Source organism: Lytechinus variegatus, chromosome 9 (genome assembly GCF_018143015.1).
Source record: "Lytechinus variegatus isolate NC3 chromosome 9, Lvar_3.0, whole genome shotgun sequence".
In the NCBI taxonomy this organism is placed as follows: domain Eukaryota; kingdom Metazoa; phylum Echinodermata; class Echinoidea; order Temnopleuroida; family Toxopneustidae; genus Lytechinus; species Lytechinus variegatus.
In genome coordinates, this window is record NC_054748.1 from 6,715,995 (window position 1) to 6,737,654 (window position 21,660).

At 36.7% G+C, this 21,660-nt stretch overlaps 1 protein-coding gene across 1 annotated transcript; it reads right to left on the minus strand.

The window, feature by feature from the left end:
- Nucleotides 1–6,027: 6,027 nt before the first annotated feature.
- Nucleotides 6,028–21,461, minus strand: LOC121421500 (elongation of very long chain fatty acids protein 4-like). Its single transcript, XM_041616232.1, has 7 exons — nt 21,195–21,461; nt 14,567–14,679; nt 13,035–13,222; nt 12,575–12,655; nt 10,430–10,601; nt 8,365–8,492; nt 6,028–6,604 (listed from the first exon to the last, which is right to left on the minus strand). Exons 2-7 carry the CDS (start codon nt 14,631–14,633, stop codon nt 6,302–6,304), a joined length of 939 nt encoding a protein of 312 aa, XP_041472166.1. The 5' UTR covers nt 14,634–14,679; nt 21,195–21,461; the 3' UTR covers nt 6,028–6,301.
- Between the last annotated feature and the right edge of the window lie 199 nt (nt 21,462–21,660).

Here is a 21,660-nt window from a genome sequence, read left to right on the forward strand (position 1 = left end):
CCTCCCCCGTTTCTCCTTGTACTTTTCCTCCTTTTTTTTTCCTTCTTCCACTCTTGCTCCATCTCATTCTCCTTCCTCTTTCATTTCTATAATCGTGTTTATTTTAAGCAATGTTCGTTATTCCAAAGCTTCAAATACTCAGGTTTGTAATCGCGAAGATTCCATGTACCTAGGGTTTGCAATACTGAAAATGAAACATGGTACGTTAGTCCAAAAATAAAATAAGGTTTGTTATTCCGAAAACGAAGTAAGGTTTGTCCGCTTTTAAGGCTATTTTACAATTTTGCTGTACAAAATATGAAACAAAAACGTTCTGTCCATGTACAGTGCATTTCAATTTGACAAAGAAATAATACACATAGGGAATCCAATTATTTGATCACACTACATTCAATTTAATTCTTTCTCAGAGACCATTCTACAAGATACTACCGGTATATACAGAATTAAAAGTGCACTTGAATGGCACTTAAAACAGGTTACTATCGTTGACATATACATGAAATGCACTTTGTAATGTAATAAATATCATATGAAATACAATTGATTACAAATGAGATGTTTATATCATTGATTTGTTTAAATATGAATCACAAGTTCATTGAATCTGATTGCATCTAGAAATGAGTTGTTTATAATTGATGTTGTAACACACTATAATCACATACACTAAAGAGTACTGACAATTTTAATACAATTATACATTGCATGACTGCTAAATAGAAAGTTGTGCTTTTCAGCAAATAAAGAATCAACAAATGAAAAAAAAAGTAAAAGAAAAAAGTTAGAATAAGAAGTCTCTTCTTTTCTTTTAGGAAAGCTCTCTCCATCTCCATTTACAATTTAAAGGTCAAGTCCACCTCAGAAAAATGTTGATTTGAATCAATAGAGAAAAATCAGACGAGCACAATGCTGAAAATTTCATCAAAATCGGATGTAAAATAAGAAAGTTATGACATTTCAAAGTTACGCTTATTTTCAACAAAATAGTTATATGAACGAGCTAGTTACATCCAAATGAGTCGGTCGATGATGTCACTCACTATTTGTTTTGTTTTTTATTGTTTGAATTATACAATATTTCAATTTTTACGAATTTGACGATTAGGACCTCCTTGCCTGAAGCACAAAATGTTAAAATAATGGAATTCCACGTGTTCAGGAAGGAATGAAACTTCATTTCACATGACAATGACGAGAAAATAAAAATACACACTGTATTTCATATTTCATATAATAAAATACAAAAGAAATAGTGAGTGATGTCATCAGTTCCCTCATTTGCATACCGACCAAGATGTGCATACAACTGTTTTGTGAAATGAAGCGAAACTTTAAAATTCATAACTTTCTTATTTTACATCCGATTTTGATGAAATTTTCAGTGTTATGCTTGTTGAATTTTTCTCTTTTTATTCAAATCAAGTTTTTGTTGGGGTGGACTTGTCCTTTAACAAGTGCAATTAGGCCTCTATGAAAATACTTATACAGTAAAAAGACACACTCATAACATGCATTAAAGGCAGACATGTCCATACACAAAAAAGGCTGGATGATTGCAAATCAGGGCCCAGTCTTACAAAGAGTTACGATTGATCCAATCAATCGTAACTCTATGGAAATCAATCAGCGTCATAATTTTTTCTACAGGATATTTGCAAAATGTCCTTTGAAAACAAAGAGAAGCATACTGAATTGTCAAGAAAACAGTGTATGAATAATGAATATAGATCATATCTAGAAAATATTTTGAAAAAACATGTATTTTAGAAGTTGATGTTGCTGGCTTTCCATAGATGTGATTGATCGGATCAATCGTAACTCTTCTTAAGACGGGGCCTGGACTACAGTCATTCTCGTTGATGTGACAAGGACATGATAAAAAGATTGCATCGATTCATACAAGAGTTACGACTGATATGATCAACCTCAAGTATATGGAAATCCATCTATGTCATGTTTTTTCAATAGGGATTTGCACAATGTGTTTTGAAAACAAAGAGAAGCATACTGAATTGTCAAGAAAACAGTAAGTGTATGCATAATGAATATACATCATATCTAGAAAATATTTTGAACAAACATGTATTTTAGAAGTTGATATTGCTGGCTATCATTAGTTGTGGTTGATTGGATCAATCGCAACTCTTTGTAAGACGGGACCCTGTGTTAATGGCTAAGCACAAATTGGATTGTCTTTCAAAATTGTGAGTTTGTATAAAAAATGATCTATATTGCATTTTTCAAAGCTCAAAACCTAGTGAATTTTATCACAAATATTCAATATTCTAGGTAGCTAAACTCCATATGCATATTCAAATGGAGATTTGTCATAAAATATTTACTATTTAATGTGATAAAAGGGAAAACTCAAATGCTCTTCTCAATGGCGGTTTGAGGTTCTACATAACTATTGTACATGATAACATCTATTTTTAAAAAATGTTAAAATGTCAAAATTTGTATGTTAGTTACCATCACATCGGAACTAATATATTTCAGACTAATCTCATAAAACTTCAAACTAACAACCAATCATTCTTTTTTTAATTTAGTGTCCATGGCGGCATTGGCAATCATTAACATAAAAAACAACTTTGAATGTCCATATAAAATTATTTTGTTTTTAAACAAGCAAACACAACATTTTCAAAATAAAAAATTGTCAAAACATCTATAGGTTTGAATAAAAAATGTTTCTTATCTGTTTCTTATCATAACATTTTTTTTTAATCTAAAGGGTGTAAAAACATTTTTTTTTTAATAATTCCAAAAAATGTGTTTGCTTGGAAATACTGGTTTAGTACTTTCTAAATGCAACTTTTAGAAATACCAATCTTTTCTTGGTATATACACCCACATGTCTAAAGAGGGATTATAACATACATGAAATTCACTAGACATAAACAAAACTTATCCAAAGCCTTCTGCTTGAACCAACTACAAAAGCAATGAAAAAAATACGGTCAGTGCCAAAATGTGCATATAAAAAAATAACTGAATGCCCAAACATATATTCATGGACATGAGAAACTACATGATTTATATTCATCACATTTCTACCTTCAATCATCTGAAGTACATAGCTACACTACACTACAAATCAGACGCATCCAAGAATGGATCAACAATGGTAAGCAAGGCTTCGCGATCTGACATGGAAGTTGGTAAATCATGTAACAAATTATTTGTATCCCTTCATAACAAAATTTAGAGGTCTCTGACCTCTCGTTTTATGAGGGAGGCGCAACATAAGTTGACTGCCACGCAGTCAAGCTTACCTTATAGTGGTATCCCCTGCAACCTTCTAACAATCGATATATACATGTATCAATAGAAAATGCAATGTTTCGCTCGTCAGTTATATGTATATTATTATTGTATTTTCATTGTTCATGTGTTCATGAAAAAGTGTTGCAGAAACCAATAAATGATATGAAATGAAATAAGTACATCAGAAATAACTTCTTTCTCACCATGGAAACAGTTACCAGCAAATCCCGTACAATGTTTGATTACTGTGGTGGAGATAGGTGGATGATCTCTATAAAGTTCATCTTTTGTTTTGTACAATTACAATGCATGTACTGTACACTGTATCTTTAAAAACTCTATACCTCCGCAACAATATCATTAATAAAAAGGATCTTTTTTTTTAAATATGTGACCTTTGATCCATCTAACATTGCACATCAAATGAGGTTAAGAGGTTTTGAAGTTCACATCTAACACTGTATTGCCAAGGGAAAATGGATGCAAACTGGGTCACTACATGTACACTGCCACTCTACATCACATTAACAGCAACAAAAACTCCAACTTTGTGCAAGCGAGCAAGTTAAAGGCCTGGTCACACCGCCCAAGCGTTGTTGTAGCGGTCGTGGAGCGGTAGGGAAAGAGGGTCGATTTTCGTTCCCAAAATTGGGGAAAAAGTCAAAAACAAAAATCAAAAACAAAAAACAAAAACAAAAAAAAACAAAAAACAATCGAAATCGAAAATGGTAAACGGTAGCGAGCGGTGATGATTTTTTTCTCTCCGCTCGACGACCGCTCCAACAACGCTCGGGCGGTGTGACTATGCCTTAAAGATAAAATTACCCCTCTCTTGAATAACGGAAAAAGATCCATAGTTACGTGTATGAAACCTGATTTAAAACTATTAGAACATGACATGTACATAGTATGTAAATTCTGTAGGTTCCTGTACATACATATTTCATTGTTCTACTATCCGGTAAATTACAAAGTAACTCTTCAAAATCATTTTCATTCAGATTATTGATCCATTGCAGAATTTTTTTATTGGTTTTCAGTATTGCATCACCTAAATAAAAAACAAAAACTTCATATAACTATTCCATGAGAGTAAAAATATTGGTTAATGTATAAATTCAGAACAAACTTTACAAACAGCCGTCAATTACCATCAAATTCTTAGAAACCATTTGCTCAGATCAGCGGCACTTTATTTCTTCATTTGTTCATGTAATTCACTGCTAGAATTTAAAAAAAGTGCAAACAATCTTTGCATATTTCGAATATTACTCAGCCTTTAAAATGTAATATTTGTTTACTTCAAAACAATATTCAAGTACTAGTATGAAGCATACACAGTACAAAGTATGGAAGCAGTTTGTGAATACGTGCAATGAAATGAAACTTGCCAATGTATAAAAGACAACTTTATATTAAACAAAAGGGCCAACAAAAATCTGCCTCTACATAAGATCAAAATGAGATCATACTACATGTGTAAACTAGTGCCATGCTAAATCTATGCAAATACTATAGAGTTTATACACAAAATACTCATCTATTCATTATTGTTGTTATTTTGTGTATTTGGTGTCACCTGTGCCAAAGCAGCAACTATCATTATATGATATTGAATTCATGGTTATTAATATGTAAACATAGTTAATTTAAATTAAAACTGACACATTTTAGAGAATTTTGAACTTTCTGATATTCTACTATCACAGTAGGTTGGCAAGTAATACACAAATAAATTTGATTTCTTTAAAATTATCATTCCAACATGATTGATATAAATATACATATATAAATCAATCGCAAATATTCTGTTGCAATTTTATAACTGATAGATCAACGTTTGCTGTAGCAAATTGGATTACACTTCATGTTTCAAGGAGCAGATGAGCAATCAGTCACTAATTTGCAATTAACTGCAAGATCTATGATTGATTTAGGGACCAAAAATAGACCTGCGATTGATCGCAAGTTTCTTGCAACACCCCATTAGAGTCGCACTTAAATGCCTAGTTGCCTGCGGTATAAAACGCATGGCCGCATTGGTCAGATCATGCCAAGAGGACGCGAACTCCTGCGTATTGATCAATAAGATTGCGCGTTTCACATCATGTACACATCAGCATTTAAGTGCGACTCTAAGTCATACTTAAATCTTTGTAAAACACCTCCCTGATTTGATTCTTTGATAACATTTTTACCATCACCACATTTTAGACTTGTTTGTGCAAAGCTGAGACTATATAGACTACAATAGCAAAGCAAAGCTGAATACAGTTTTCAATAATATTTTACAATTTGGGCCAAACTGGTGACATCCGTTCACATGAACACCACAAAATAACCCGCATATGGGACTACATGTATGTTTCTTCATGCAATGGCAACCACAATAGCATCTTAAATCTTCTTCCACAGCATATTGAATAGTAGCGAACAGTGTGATGCCTACACGAAAATGAATGCATCCTCCATGAAAATGAATGCATTCACTGTGAATACGAATGCTCTCGCTGTGAAAAATGAATGCAACCTCCATGAATATGTGTGCATTCACCATGAATATGAATGCATTCACAGTGAAAATGAATGCATTCTCTGTTAAAAAGAATGCATTCGAGAGGATTGCAATCACCATGAAAATGAATGCATTCTCTGAAAAAAATGAATGCATTCACAATGAAAATGAATGCATTCACCGTGAAAATGAATGTAATCTCCCCCAAAATGAATGCATTCTTATTTTTCAATACTTGGAACTACACACATACAATCAAAAACTCAAGTTTGGGGATTCGGTATCTTTCGTATGAACTTACTTCAGAACCCAGCTCCTTGTTGGATCTTGGTTTAAAAGCTTCTTCACGCCCTCAAAAACAACACAAACACAGAAAGCTGATCTTGAAATCACCCGATAAAAGCAATAATCATCCTGTATCTCAATGGGAGAAAAATCTTATATTTTCCATGTATTGAAAAAATGTGTAGGGACATCACTCACAACATACTTTGAAAACATCCAGCCCATGATTTATTTCACCTTCTTACTTTCTCCTATACTCTTCCCTTTCCCGCGGCCATTCCGGACACCGTCCCCCTCCGCGCCGTTCTTCAGCACGTCCGTTTTCGTGCCGTTCTGCTCCGATGCGCGGACGAGCTTGAGCTGCGCCTTGGGGAGGCGTTCGCCCTTGATGTATGCGTGGAGGTAGAAGTTTGAAAAGAGGAGGAACATGGATGTGGCGTAGCCGATGAGGCCGTACTGCATCCACAGGGGGAAGGGACATTGCACGTAGAGGGAGTTGATCGCATGAGCCATACCAAGACAAAACTGGACCTGGAAGGGAAGAATTAAATTGAGAGCGATGTTGTAAGTTAGAGCAATTACGGGATCGGAGTTCGGTTCGGAAGTTTTGCTCCTAAAATCGGAATCGGTTCGGATATCGGATCGGAAGATATTCAAAAACAAAAAAATACATTAAAATTTGTATGTGGCCGGCGCGTGGACAAATGCGGCACGCTACACTGATGGCAGAATTTGTTTTGATCTCCGACAAAAACGGAGGAAGAAGATAATGAGTTGTTTTGATCTCCGACATAATCAGCGCGCGACACTACCGCCGATCAACGATAGGCCTCTTCTCTACAACATCGTGGTGATGGCGGAGTCCGTCGTGAACTTTTAGAGGCCGCATTACTTACCGAAAAAGACGCACTATTATCCAAAGTTGTTTACGATGATATTCACCTTCTCTACAATATCGTAGTGATGGCGGAGGTAATCGTAAACTCTTAGAGGTCGCATGACCTCCCGAAAAGACGCATTATTATCCAGAGTTGTTTACCATGATATTCACCTTCTCTACAACATTGTAGTGATGGCGGAGGTAATCGTAAACTCTTAAAGGTCGCATGACCTCCCGAAAAAGACGCATTATTATCAAGAGTGGTTAACCATGATATTCACCTTCTCTACAACATCGTAGTGATGGCGGAGGTAATCGTAAACTCTTAAAGGTCGCTTGACCTCCCGAAAAAGACACATTATTATCCAGAGTTGTTTACCATGATATTCACCTTCTCTACAACATCGTAGTGATAGCGGAGGTAATCGTAAACTCTTAGAGGACGTATAGTCAGATAGTCGTAAATATTACCGCGCATGTCAGCGTGTTCAACTAAATCTTATTTGCCTCCGCTTAAGATCAAAACATATCGTCTTTTCATCGTTTTTCTTCCTCCATTTTTGTCGGAGATCAAAACAAATTATCACCAATTATCATCATCGTTTTGTTCTTCCCCGATTATGTCGGAGATCAAAACAAATCATAATCTTCTTCTCCACCTGCCTTTCCGCTAATATCGGAGATAAAAACAAATCATAATTTTCTTCCCCTTTATCTTCTTTTCCTTCCACCGCTTTTGTCTGAGATCAAAACAAATCACCAGCGCATTTTGACGGCAAACATGTCGCCACATGTTTTTTTTTGTCTTGTTATGTTTTGGTTTTTCCGATCTGATTTTTTCCCCACTGGTCAAAAATCGGAGTTCGGAAAAATGTAGAAAAAAGGGGAAATCGGATCGGGAATTGGAATAAAAATCTGTTACATCATTAATTGAGAGGGTTTTTTTTTAGCTAATGCAGACCTCCCAGCCCATGTAACTGGTTGAAAGTTTGTTCAAGAGGGAGAAAACGGAAAACAGTATTTACTATAGGATTGCCAATTAAAGTTTATCAAGAAAAATAGGAAAATGCTATCTAAACAAGGGCTCAGGGGCCCGTTGCCGAATGAGTTGCACATTCTAAAATAAAACCCGCACAACTTGATTTACAACCAATCAACAGCGCACATTTGGGACTTGCGATCGATTTTTTGGCTTGCATTTTAATGCAACTCTTTCTGCAACAGGCCTAAAAAACTTCATTTTCTTTCCTCGACAATATCGCAAGTTAAAAATCAGAGCCATGAGTAGAAATTTAAAGCAAATCATTTACAATACTTTTTGACAGATGTTCCCATGGGGTGGCCTGGAAGAAGTTCAACCTTATTTCAGTTAAAATGTGAAACTAGCCCCAAAAGTAAAGATCTGACTTACAAATTGCAAGATGGTTAGGTACTTCTTCCACCAGAGGTATTTGTGAAATTGGGGCCCCATGGCAGCGATGCAGTAGTAGCTATACATCACAACATGAATGAAGGAGTTCAGGACGGCTCCAAACAAGGCTGGTGAGAGAAATGGGACATAAAAAGGTCTTTGAACGCAAAAATTACAGATAAATTTAAATTTCAAATTATCAAACAAGATATTCCCCTCTGAAAAAAACATCTGAAAAGTAACCAAGGGTGGCTAAGTCCCCGCCGAAGTCTGAGACGCCCTTGTCAGGGTTACAAACTGTAGCAAAGTAAAGAAATTGTAAGTGATTTTTCAAGGCGAGTCTGCATGACAGGAGAATGTTCTCGGGCAAAGGATTTCACAATAAAAAAAAAATCTGATAAAAAGAATTATTAAAAAAATGAGATTTCTGATTTAAGTCGAAAGAATATCATGCCTGAATTATACAATTGCTAACACTAAGATGATAACAATATCTGTAGTGGAAGCGCTGTGGTGTAGCGGTTCTGACTCTTGCCTTGTAATCAGAGGGTCGTGTGTTCGAATCCCACCATGGCCTAGCGCCCTTTGGCAAGGCGTCATTCCACACTTTGCCACTCTCACCCAGGTGCTAATTGGGTACCGGTAGGAAACAGCCGTCATTGTGGTTGGTTTAGCAAGTGTGCGCCTAACAGGCTGCTTGAAATGCTATGAATTGAGTGACCGGGTAATAATAATTGTGAAGCGCTTTGAACAGTCGTAGATTGATAAAGCGCTACATGTATATAAATGCCAATTATTATTAGGTATACCAAACAGACACTCATTTTAACACATAATCCAAACCATCAGTGGCGGACCGTGACCCGGAGGAGACAAAGCATTGGAGGGGCACTGTATTGTTTGTGAACAATGCTGTGTCCCTCCAAAGCTTTGTCTCCTCCGGGTCACGGTCCGCCACTGACAACCATCACATACATCTTTTGCTGGGAACCAGTACCACCACTACCACCACCAACCACCAAAACAACCATATCACCACCACCACCACTGTCGCCACTATTGCCACAAATACATTTTAAACATATATGTAACCCTGCCCACCAGCCACTCAGTTATTACATATCCACCACTACCATAAACATCAATACCACCATCACCAGCATCACCACTGCCCCAACCACTACCACACGCACAACATACATGTAGCTTACTCGGTTCACCAGAAAATTTTGATACCTTAACCACAAACACCATCACCATTTTCTCCTAAACCATCATGAACACCAACACCTATACCAGAACCACCATAAACATCAGCAACGCTACATGTACCTCATCAGCAATCATCAAAACCAAAACACATCCACCACCACCAATGCCACAACCGCTACTACACCTACAACGTATCTTACCCTTTCCCCTGGCAACCAATGTGATGACTATCCACCAGAGCACAAACACTATTACACCACCACCACCAACCCCGATCAACAACGGCACCATCAATGCTGCAACCACTACCACACCTACATCACATCTTACCCTGTCCTCCGGCGAATCATTTGATGCCTTTCCACCACAGCCAAACAGCATTACCACCACCATTACATCTACCACCACCAACCCTGATCAACACCACCACCAATGGTGCAATCACTACCACACCTTCATCACATCTCACCCTGTCCTTCAGCAACCCACTTGATGCCTATCCACCACAACACAAACACTATTACCCCACATTCACCAACCCCGATCAACAACACCGCTGCAACCACTACCAAACCTTAAGCACATCTTACCCTGTCCTCCGGCAACTCATTTGATGCCTATCCACCACAACACAAATACTAGAAGACCACCATCACATCTACCACCACCAACTCCCGATCAACACCACCACCACAATGCCGCAACCACTACTACACCTACAACAGATCTTACCCTGTCCTCAGGCAACCCACTTGATGCCTATCCGCCACAACCAAACACCATTACCATCACCAACTCCGATCAACACCACCACCAATGGTGCAATCACTACCACACCTTCATCACATCTTACCTTGTCCTCCGGCAACCCATTTGATGCCTATCCACCACAACACAAACATGGAGGCATGATGGTAGACATGAAGAAATGTGACTTGGTTGTTCCGTTTTCTCAGTATAAAGAACGTGGTATCCAACATCTCAAAGAATTTAGAGAAGTAAAACCACCAGAGAGCTTTGGCGATCTGTGCAGGAGAAAATATGATTTAATTTATATAAAATATAATTATTTAAGTAAACATGATATGATAATTATGAAGTATATTTGACCAAATTAAATACAATTCATTTAAACAAAATTACTTTATTCATCGTGAAGTTGGTTAGAAAATAAGAAACAAAAAAAGAACCATATTTGTGAAAATTTTGCAAATCCATAAAAATTAAGAAATATGGATTCTTAAAGTTTTGAATCAAGCAGAAAAAAAAAATGACCAACTTGTTTGTGATTTGGTTGCATAAAATCCAGGATATACAGTGAACAAACTTTGTAATAATAATAATATTATGCAACATTTTTATAGTGCTTAATACAAATGTTTCAGAGTGCCGCATACTATTACCCCGGCTTTAGCACGGAGCTACCTATTAAAACGGATGCTCGAGCATTCAAGGAATTCCTTCCTACCAGGTACCAATTTGCTACACCTGGGTGGAGAGAGGCAAATGTAGAGAAAACACCTCGCAAGTGCTGAGGTGGGATTTGAACTCCGGACCTTGTGGTTTAAAGTCCAGAGACTTATCCACTGAGCCACAACACCTCTGTAATCACCCACTATGAAAATTTATAGTGGATGATGATCATAATTCATGCAGATTGTACTTTCAAGATCACAAAGTAATTGGTTCCTCTTGACTGATATGCTTTTCACACTGTATTTTTTTTCCTTAACCCCGGGAAATTGGTGGGGCTAAGGGGGGACTTAGCCCCACCAATTTCCTGAGGTTAAGCTTAGCCCACTTCGTTTTCACACTACGTTTTAGCAAAGTGGGCTAGCACGGTAAATAGTATGGTACTATCTGGCCCTGCAAAAAAGCAGGGTTAGCCGGCTTATTGTGGTGCTTGTGGTGCTAGCACAATTGCGGTGCTAAGAGAAGTAGTGTGAAACGAAACCGGGCTAAGCAATAGCCAATCACAGAAGTCGAAATTGCACGTTAATAATGCTCTATATGGTAAAATCATCAATGCTCATGAGCTGTGGGATAGTCCGGGGTGAAGGCGTTAACCCCGGCTAAGCAGATAGTATGGGGTTAAGAAAGACAGTGTGAATTAAAAAAAGATAGCATGGGGTTAAGGATAGTATGGGGTTAAGGATAGTCCGGGGTTAAGAATAGTATGGGGTTAAGGATAGTATGGGATTAAGGATAGTATGGGGTTAAGGATAGTCCGGGGTTAAGGATAGTATGGGGTTAAGGATAGTATGGGGTTAAGGATAGTATGGGGTTAAGGATAGTATGGGGTTAAGGATAGTCCGGGGTTAAGGATAGTACGGGGTTAAGGATAGTATGGGGTTAAGGATAGTATGGGGTTAAGGATAGTATGGGATTAAGGATAGTATGGGGTTAAGGATAGTATGGGTTAAGGAAATGCAATGTGAAAAGCATAATAGACAATTATAATAATAGACAAAAAAATATGACTTTCATTGGATTATGCATGCTTCCAATTTATGAATTGGCTAATTAATTACCAGATACCATCAATGCAATCGCAATACAAAGTCAGGTGTGTGACCTTTCTGGCTTCTGAACCATACTACTGTACTTCATAGACAATACATATCTGTACGCCATATTTGTACAGACGTCTATGGAAAACTAAATCATTATCAACATGTATTTGCCATATATGTACAGACGTCAATGGAAAAGTGTTATCTACATGTTTTTGCCATATTTGTGAAGGCATCTATGGAAAACGACTACACTACAGCTAATCATTAAACTCTAAATTGGCAACATAAAGAGGAGTATTATGTAAATTAGCGAATTTTCCTTATGAAATCTTGCAAATTATGTTTGGTTATATGTACCGCAACTTGTGTGTTCTATTTAGATTCTTCATTTATTTTGAAAGTATAAGTGCAGCATATCCAGGACCAACTATGATAGAAAAAATGTATGGCCCATGATAATGATGAAACAATTATTCACTTACTCTATGTTCATATTCATCATAGCTATGGACCACTTGCTGGCAGCTTAGGCTATACCCTCCCTTGTACCCACAATATATACCCTGCAAAATATAAACATATGAAATCATTTAAATTATTTCTTTTTCAATTCATTATATGCTTTATATGTTAACAGTGAAATCATTTGAAAAGAAATAGCAAAAATCTCTCCATATATCATGCCAGTAATATAAAAAAGCAATATCAAACAAGAAGTAAATATTTTATAAAGAATTACATAAAAATATATCTATTTAAAAAAAAATATTTCTGGGACCTGTTTCACAAGGAATAATGATACTGGGTAACTTTGCAGTTATTATAACCAGGGCTCATAACTGAAAATTAGGTCTGAAAAGGGGGGTCATCAAATTGGCACATCCCGTACCACCAATATATGTGAGTGCCCTTCCTCCCCCCCCCCACCGGACGACTCCTTACCTCTATGACGATGTAACCAGAGAGGAGGACGCAGGCAAAATTGTAGAGGATCATAGAATTCTTGAGTTCCAGTGGCTTGTGGTTCTCCATCATCTTCGGTCCCACCCGGATCATGACGAGGTACAGAGCAGTGATGACGATCGTCGGGATAGGACTCTCCATGAATAACCAATCCTCTACCCTAGGATCTGAAGAACAGAAAACAAGATTCAGATTAGGTATTTTTCTGTAAATTTCCTCTATCTACCCATGGTCAGTTGTTCTTGTCATCTTCGGCCCCACCCGGATCATGACGAGGTACAAAGCAGTGATGACGATCGTCGGGATAGGACTCTCCATGAATAACCAATCCTCTACCCTAGGGTCTAAAGAACAGAAAACAAGAATTTGATTAGGTTTTTTTCTGTAATTGCCTCTACATGTATTTACGGTGACACGACATCTGCTCCTGCGACATTCGCTCCGGCCTTGATATCTCAGAAGGCATAGGATTAGAGTTAGGATTGTAATAGAGTTTGTATTTCAGGATAATGTAAAGGAAAAACGGTTCATTTAGTTTCAGAGGTTAGGTTTTATATTTGACTAAACGTGATTTTAATTTGGAGCAATTGTCGCCGGGGTAAATGTTGTGGAACCGTATTTACCCATGGTAAGTGGTTCCCATCATGTTCGCCCCCATCTTGATGAGTTATAAGGCAGTGATAACGATCATTGGACTGTATAAATACAAGTACTGGTAAGCAATCCTTTACCCGGGATCTAAATAATAGCAAATATCAAGTATTAGAAGAGATAATTTCTGCATTTTGTTGGTCTTATTCCTGTTGTGCACGAGCTTTCTTGCTCCAAGGGTTTCATTCTCCTTTAACATATACATTGTAAAATGATGAAATTTTGTTTTCCCCTGCAAATTTATGCAACATACATGTATGATGTCTGCAATAAACACCCTGTTTAATAATATCATTATTATTATTATCAATAATAACATTGATAGTAATAATTGATTGATTGAATTCATTTATTTTCCATTAAAAATATACAAAGGCAAGAATACACAAACAAACATTACAAAGTATAAAAATGAGACATTATACATGTGACGTATCATACACATACTTAAAAAAAAATACTCAACAGTTCATTATATACACATGTATATCAGGAAAATTGGATGCCCATGAAAGCAGTATGCTTGTTAAGTTGGGTCACCCCAAAAAATATATTAATCGGTAAATGATAGAATACAGTTATTTGAAATACTGAACGGATAAAACTTCTATCAATGATAAAGATATATTGTAATAATAGTATCGACGATAATAATAATAGCTGGATTTGTTAAGCGCTTTTTGCCTGAGGCTACAAAGCACTCCCCATATAAGGAATATCTTTCTGCCGGGTACCCATATTCACCTCACCTAGATCGAGTGCCATGGCTGGGAATCAAACCCACATCCCTCAGATTGAAAGACGAGAGTCATAACCACTAGACCACCATGCCCCCACAGGCTAAAAAGAATTTTACTTACCACTGAATGTTAATGTATAGAGGTAGAAATTGTAGGTATCGTTGACCTTGTCTATGATGGCATCCATCTTGGTTTTGTTGTGTAGGCACCCCTGTGGAGAATTCTTTTAAAACCTGGATAAGGATGATAATAAAGAAAACATACATGTAAAGATGAAAAGATAATGAATATATCATGTATATGTACTGTATTACATGAGGATAAAGATGACAATGAAGAAAACATAAAGATGATAATAATATCACGTACTGTATAACGTGAGGATTTTTATGACAGCACTTGGTGTCCAAGACACCCTTCTCACTACCTTCCTACTACCTTCCTAAAAAAATATTTAATGATCAATATAAACCATACACCGGATTCTCTCACAACTAATCATATATAAACCAAGTTCTTCAAGAACTTGTAGATGGGGCCAAAAGCACATGATCTGTAAACATTGGTGTATACATGCAGTACTTTGTTACCATCACAAACGATAATCACTTCAATGTACATTCAGTATGCATCGAGCAGACAAAAGGTGGTTTCAAACCGCCTCGATCACAAGAATCCCCGTTAAATTACAAGAACTTTTTAAGGCTACAAAATACCCGTTAATTATTCCTGCATTCACACCGCCCCGAAACACATCCTTCGGGATAAGTTCCCAAAGTTACGAGCATGCGCAGTATGGTCTGATAAGCAGGCAAGGCGCGAGATTCAAAATCACTAGCCCAGCAGCCACCCACGCCGCCGCGCCCAACGACACGCTGGGCTAAAAGTTCCCGTAATTTGCTTTCACATCGCCAAAATACCTGCGACCTTGGAAAAATCCCCACGAAAGTTCTCGTAATTTCGCCAAGTACCTACTATTTAGCGGGTATTTTCTTTCGGGGAAATTACGCGTAGTTTGCTTTTACATTACCAAAATACCTGGTATTTTCTGATCGGGGTAAATTTCCCGATCAGAGAATACCTGGAACTGGCGAACTTCGAGGCGGTCTGAAACCACCTAAAGAGGATATGTCTGCTGGTATGTTATGTAACTTGAATCAAAGGCCTTATCATGGATTAAATTTCTAATCTGAAAACATCATACACAGATACATGAATATGGTCCTTCAATCAAATAATGTATGCTTCCACATAAAATAAAGCCAATGCAGAGATCTGCTGTTTAATTATCTGGCTGTAATTAAAACTTGTCAAAGGCTTTCTGGAAGAAGGAGAAGAAAGGAGGAGAAGAAGGAGGAGGAAGGAGGAAAAAGAGGGAAGAAAACGACTAAGAGGAGAAAGAGAAATGGAAACAGACGGAAAAGCAGAAGAAAGGGAAGGGGAATGAGAAGGGGAGAAGGAAAGAGAGGGAAAAAGGGAAGAAAAAGAAAGAAAGAATTGAAGGAAGGAAGGAAATAGTCAGAGGGGGTATAAAAGATGCGGAGGAGAGGAAAATAGATTGTAACAAGAACAAAAAAATAAAGATGTAGTAGAAGGACTTGGCAAAAACATTCACACAAGGTTTTTTGGAGTAACACAAGAACAATTTACAGACATAGGACAAACAAACAGAGCACTTCTTAAATCTTGTTTTAATGGGTTTAGTACATAATTTTGATAATTAAATGATGATCTTGCATTGTCTTTAAACAATTGAACATCAAGTACTTGAATCAGTTCAAATTTGAGTGATCAAAGTTCAGTGCACTACCACATACCTACATGTAGGAACATGTACAAAGACAATTCAAAGGCACATTCAAGATGGGTTTCATAAATTTACAAAGGATGCATTTTATTTTGTTCAGCCTGAAGCTTCAAATGGTAAGGCTCGCATTCTGAAGCCAGGTTTAATTCAAACTCTGGTTTTAGGTTGTGGTTTAACTGTGGAAAGCCAGTTAATACATACATCTGTAACAGTAGAGGTTCAGTGTAACAGCTAAAGACCCCCCAAAACGTTATTAACTGCCTTGGAACGATAAATTTGACAGTTGTCTTCACCATTAAAGACTTAGTAAACAGCACAATAAACATAAGAAGCATTCACTGTAAACGAAAACTTTGAAACGTTTGGTTTCCCATAACTTTAGCACAGAGTTAGACCATGGTCTAAGTTAAACCCGATTTCAGAATATGACCCTAAAGGTTCACAAAAACTGGACTTGGACTTCAAATTCAGATCTCATAAAATTCACCTGCCCAGCCTTTAAAAGATATGTTACAGTTACATACATACTTTTTGAGCAAAACGACCAAAAAGAGGGGGTATTAAAGGCTCTATCACAAGGCTTAAAGGTATTGTTTAACTTTGTGAGCAGCTGATTTAAAAAATTCTCAAACCAAGATGAAACATGTGTACAAGTGCATGTATTAGAACTAATAAACCCTGAAAACAATCATTATTGAGAATGAAAAGCTAAAACTACAAGGCAAACCCCGATTTTGTAAACAGGCGTCTAATAGACACCTAAATAGTACACATAAGTGTATGGGATGTAATTAAGATGGTGTTTGCGGTCACTTTATATTTCAATTTTTGAAGCACTAAATAATTATTTTCGAACGCAATTTTTTCTGGGCTTCATTTTTGTAACATATCACAGACACAGGTGACAAGTGTGACCTTCTAGCTCAGATTTTTTAAAAGTCAAACCAATGTTAACCAATCACTTTAAGCTTTGGAAAAGATTTGAAATGCATGTGCATTGTACTTGGTATTTAGAATATTCTATTCCAACAAAATTCATCTGTTAATAGTTTTGTGAAAATACTTTTAAAGAATTTAATCCTCTAATAGTTTTTTTTAATTGATTCAATGCAACCAACGCCATGACATTGGATGGCTTATTGAGTGGCCTCAAAGTCTGTTGGTGTTTTCAAGTTCAGTGTTGACCTTTGGTGTTGGTGTTAAGTCAATTTAACATTCTGAGTATAACACCAAACATAACCTGAAGATGGTCCTCAAAAGTCACTCACTAGGCATCGAGCTGTCAATATTATGATCTGGATTCTTTGTGCAAACTCAGGATCACTTTGGAGATAGAAAACGCAATCCAAATTGTGCATCAAACACCAACACTGGACTTGATATCGCCCATTGCCCCAGAATAATTTTTGTGCCAATATTTTCAGAACCCATTTACACTGTAATGACAAAATGTGCCCAACAAAAAGTGACCATGCCACAGAAATTATTCAGAAATGTTCAGCCAGTTCCTTGCCTGAGAAGAGGCTTTGATACAATAAAGAAAAAGAATATCTTTTATGACCAAAATAATATCATGTATGTCACAGTAAATATCACATCTCATTACAATTTGATTGCACTTCATAAATGTAACATCTTGGATTCGCCCAACACTCAAGAATTTAATGAAGATCTTGAGTAATAAAAACAACTAAAAATACAAATATACCACCGCCTAAAATGTTACTGGTACCGTACCGTTACAGATGCACCATATGCACTCAAGAAGTATAGTGTTTCTTTTATATTTAAAATACTATTGTATGAAATTGTAAATTAATGTGGTTTTAGGCAGACAATGAATAGAATCTAATACTGACTATGTGTGTGGTTGTAAGAGTGATTTCTAATGTTCTGGTAAACATGTAAGAACTTATTTGGTCGTACTGTCATGCACCTAAAAAATATAGAATTCACTTTGTTCAGAAGAAAGTTTCACCAACTTTTTCATCGGACAGGCTGCCTTGAATGCAAGGTCTGGACGTGAAGGTGACCTTGAAAATCTTGCCAGTAAACACTTATGAGTACAAACTTTGATGTACACTGTATACAAAGTACATACATGTACAAGTGCATGTACAGTATGTGTGGTTTCAGACATGCACTATCCTGAAAAAATGCTTAATATTTCGCTAACTTGTTGAAAGGAAAGAACAGAGTACTCAATATCCCAGCAAGAAAAGTACCTAAAATTCATTACGGTGTTATTTCTAAGCTCTCAATACGTGCGTTCATACACACCTATCACAAAAAAGTATTTTCTGAAGATCAGGAAATCTACCCAAGCCAGAAAATACCAAGTGTGAAAGTAATAGTCTTTGGTACACAATATACAATATCCCCTAAACTGAATTCAATTAAATCACTAGGTTCTTTCTAAAATTACAAAAACTTTAGAAGAAATTTTGAAAGCATATTACAAGGACTTTGGATAAGAGATAAGAAGCATCAAATTTGCAAGTGCATGTATTGTTGCTGCCTAATAGTCATAAGTATGGGAAATTTATCCGGTCCAGGCAGGTGTGAACACACCAGAGAACTGAATAAGTACTAAGTCTAATTGACAGGTATTATTGTGAGGGTCTAGAGATATTTGTAGAGTAAATACATGTACGGAAGGTTGAGGAAAGCAAATTTTTCTTGACAGAATGTAAAAAAAATTGTATCCAGTTTAATGCTTAACATTGCATGTAGGTCACTTGAGGCCCTGATGATATATTTTCAAAAAAGTATTCTGGCTAATTGGACAGGTATGAATGTATGGCTTTTGCAAAAGTTGTGCACTTTCAATCCCAACATCCCACTGCAAGTGTACTTAGGAATCTGTATTTGCTCTCACAAGTGTAATACAAACAGTATGTTCCAAGGCAGGGTCAACAAGATGGGAATAAGAATTTTGAATGGAATGGTTCATGGCACATTGACATTGTCAGATTTGATGAACTTGCTAAACAAATAGGTGATAGGGCCTTTTCTACCGTTACCCCTAAAACATGGAACTCCTTGCCGCCTTCACTAAAGACTTCCCTAATACTTTCCTCATTTAAGAAATGTCTAAAAACATCTTTTTTCTGTGCGGTTTCCATATAATGTTCATAATTTTGTAGTTATTCTTATGTTTTATACTCCCTATCTGAGTTTCTGTTATTCTTTAATGTGCTTTGTATCTAATGAAAAGGAGCTATATCATAAATAAAGTGTATTGTTATTATGATTATTATTCTCACTTTTTAATTAATTGTTCCCGCTCTGATATTTGATGTAAACCTAATATGTTTCGATAAAACAATAATTTGTTTGCATTATTGAGAATTGCATTCCATAATCATAAAAAGACAAATTTAAAAGAAAAGAGACATACAAAGCCAGGGACTCAGGAAGTGAAATGAATAAATATTATTCATATTATTAGACATATCAATTCATACTCCCATCCACTCATTCAATGAACAAGGTTATGATATAACCTTGTTCTCACTTATATATCCATGTGTGGCAAAATAAGGGTGGCAATGTTTGGCTTATTTTTTCTTTTTCTTTGGGGCAAATGCTTGATTTTTTTACACTGACAGTCTCCATTACACCTATTATAAACAACTTGACTTTTATTTAAATTTGATTCTTTAAATGATTTTTTTCTTAATTAAAAATAGAGATAAAAAATGAATATTTTCTTGCCATATTACTTTCCACCAATAGAGGGCGTACCAAAAAATATGCCCCAAATTCAAGTTTTTTAACGGGGCTCTGGTGAATACAAATATTATTCCCAAGTAATATGAATAATAAATTGCAACTGTATGGAAATTAGTAATTTTGGTCACAAAAGTGATATTTTAATGATTTTTTAAAGTGTGTGTTCTGTACAACATTGGCATACCATAGTCCTACCTGTAGATTTCCCCACAGGCAGGGTGGTAGCAGTGAACAAGTGCTCCCATCATCATCTCATCCACTCTATAGATTTGGTACAGACCTGCCAATCTCTGGGAATAAAAAACTGTATTCTGTGATAAAAAACAATGTATTTTTCCCAAAAAATAATTTCATAATAAAATGCACACTGCAATTCAGATAGCAGGCTTGCCACCATTGAAAAAAAGGAGTCCCAGTCGCGAAACGCGCACTCATTGTGGCACTCAAGCTGCATGCGCTGAAATGCGCACTGCTCTTGCAGATGAAAAAAAAAACATTGAAACAAGTGTATATTGCAACCTGGTTTCAACAAAACGATTGAAAAAAAAGTTACCTGAAATTACATTCAGCCAATAACCATATTTCTGTAAGTTTTATGAAACAGAGACATAGTGAGATGATTTTTCTCAATGAATTATATTTGTAAAAAAAAAAATTGTAAAAAATCTTACTTTTTAATACACAAGGCCAAGGGTCCAAGCTCAGAGTCAGACCCTAGCGCATGAGCATGCAATGTTTTGAAATCAGCAGCAAATTATTTATACGTGTGAGGAACTCCATGTTGGATCTAATCATGCTAATGACGTTGGGATTGATATAAGCATGGAAAAGACGTGAAACTTTGTGTAAAGTAAGAATATTACTAGTTTTGTTTTTAAACATCGGCATGTTGCAAATTTTTTGCATGAATTTTATATTTTCCCCCCATAAAATCCCACCTTTGGCTTTGTCACTCGGCCCTCGGGAGTACTATCAGTATCAGGGCAAGTTTTTTGCCTTTTTGGGGGCTCGATGTTCGGGTAGGTGGAACTTCATGTAGATCTACTCTAGCGCATGTAGCGGTACTTTTATATTTTAGTGAAGTGGAGCCTACACGAACATCGCTGAAGTTGAGGTAACCATACCCAGCATGCCCAGCTAGACTCCAGAGGCCAGACAGCAGGCAGTACCCACCACCAACATCCAGGCCCCGCCCTCAAATCTTACCACCACACCAGCTTTCTAAACACTGTCTACAGTTCCCCGACTCGACTCTGCCCTGCCCTGCTCGCGACCCCGACTCGAACCCAGGCCCAGCCGCACCGAAACGAAGAAACTTCGAAAGCGAGTAGATTCGAGAGACCTGTCGCGGTCGGAGACAATACACACTCACACACCTCTCCTTTGTCTGAAATCCGTTAAGTATTCAACCTGCCAAAGATAAAGTCAATCAATAATAGAAACATGTGAACAATAAACCTCAAACAATAAATTACTTTACCTACCTGCCCGACCTCAGTCTTGTCTTGACCTTTCATGTATACAGATTACAGGTGCAGCATGCGCATAGCATTGCACATTTAATTGCGATGATCAACGAAATTGGACGAGTTCATTATTTTACAGGGAACATAAAAGCCTATTTCTATTGACATATGCTGTATTTGACTGCTTTTTTTATTAAAAAAACACT

Excerpts from the sequence above, each read along its gene's own strand:
- LOC121421500 (XM_041616232.1), bottom strand. The coding sequence starts at position 14,633 with ATGGATGCCATCATAGACAAGGTCAACGATACCTACAATTTCTACCTC. Across the intron at positions 12,656-13,034 it reads CTGGTTACATCGTCATAGAG|GGTATATATTGTGGGTACAA; the intron begins GTAAGGAGTCGT and ends TATATTTTGCAG. Across the intron at positions 10,602-12,574 it reads ATGATGAATATGAACATAGA|ATCGCCAAAGCTCTCTGGTG; the intron begins GTAAGTGAATAA and ends TCTCCTGCACAG.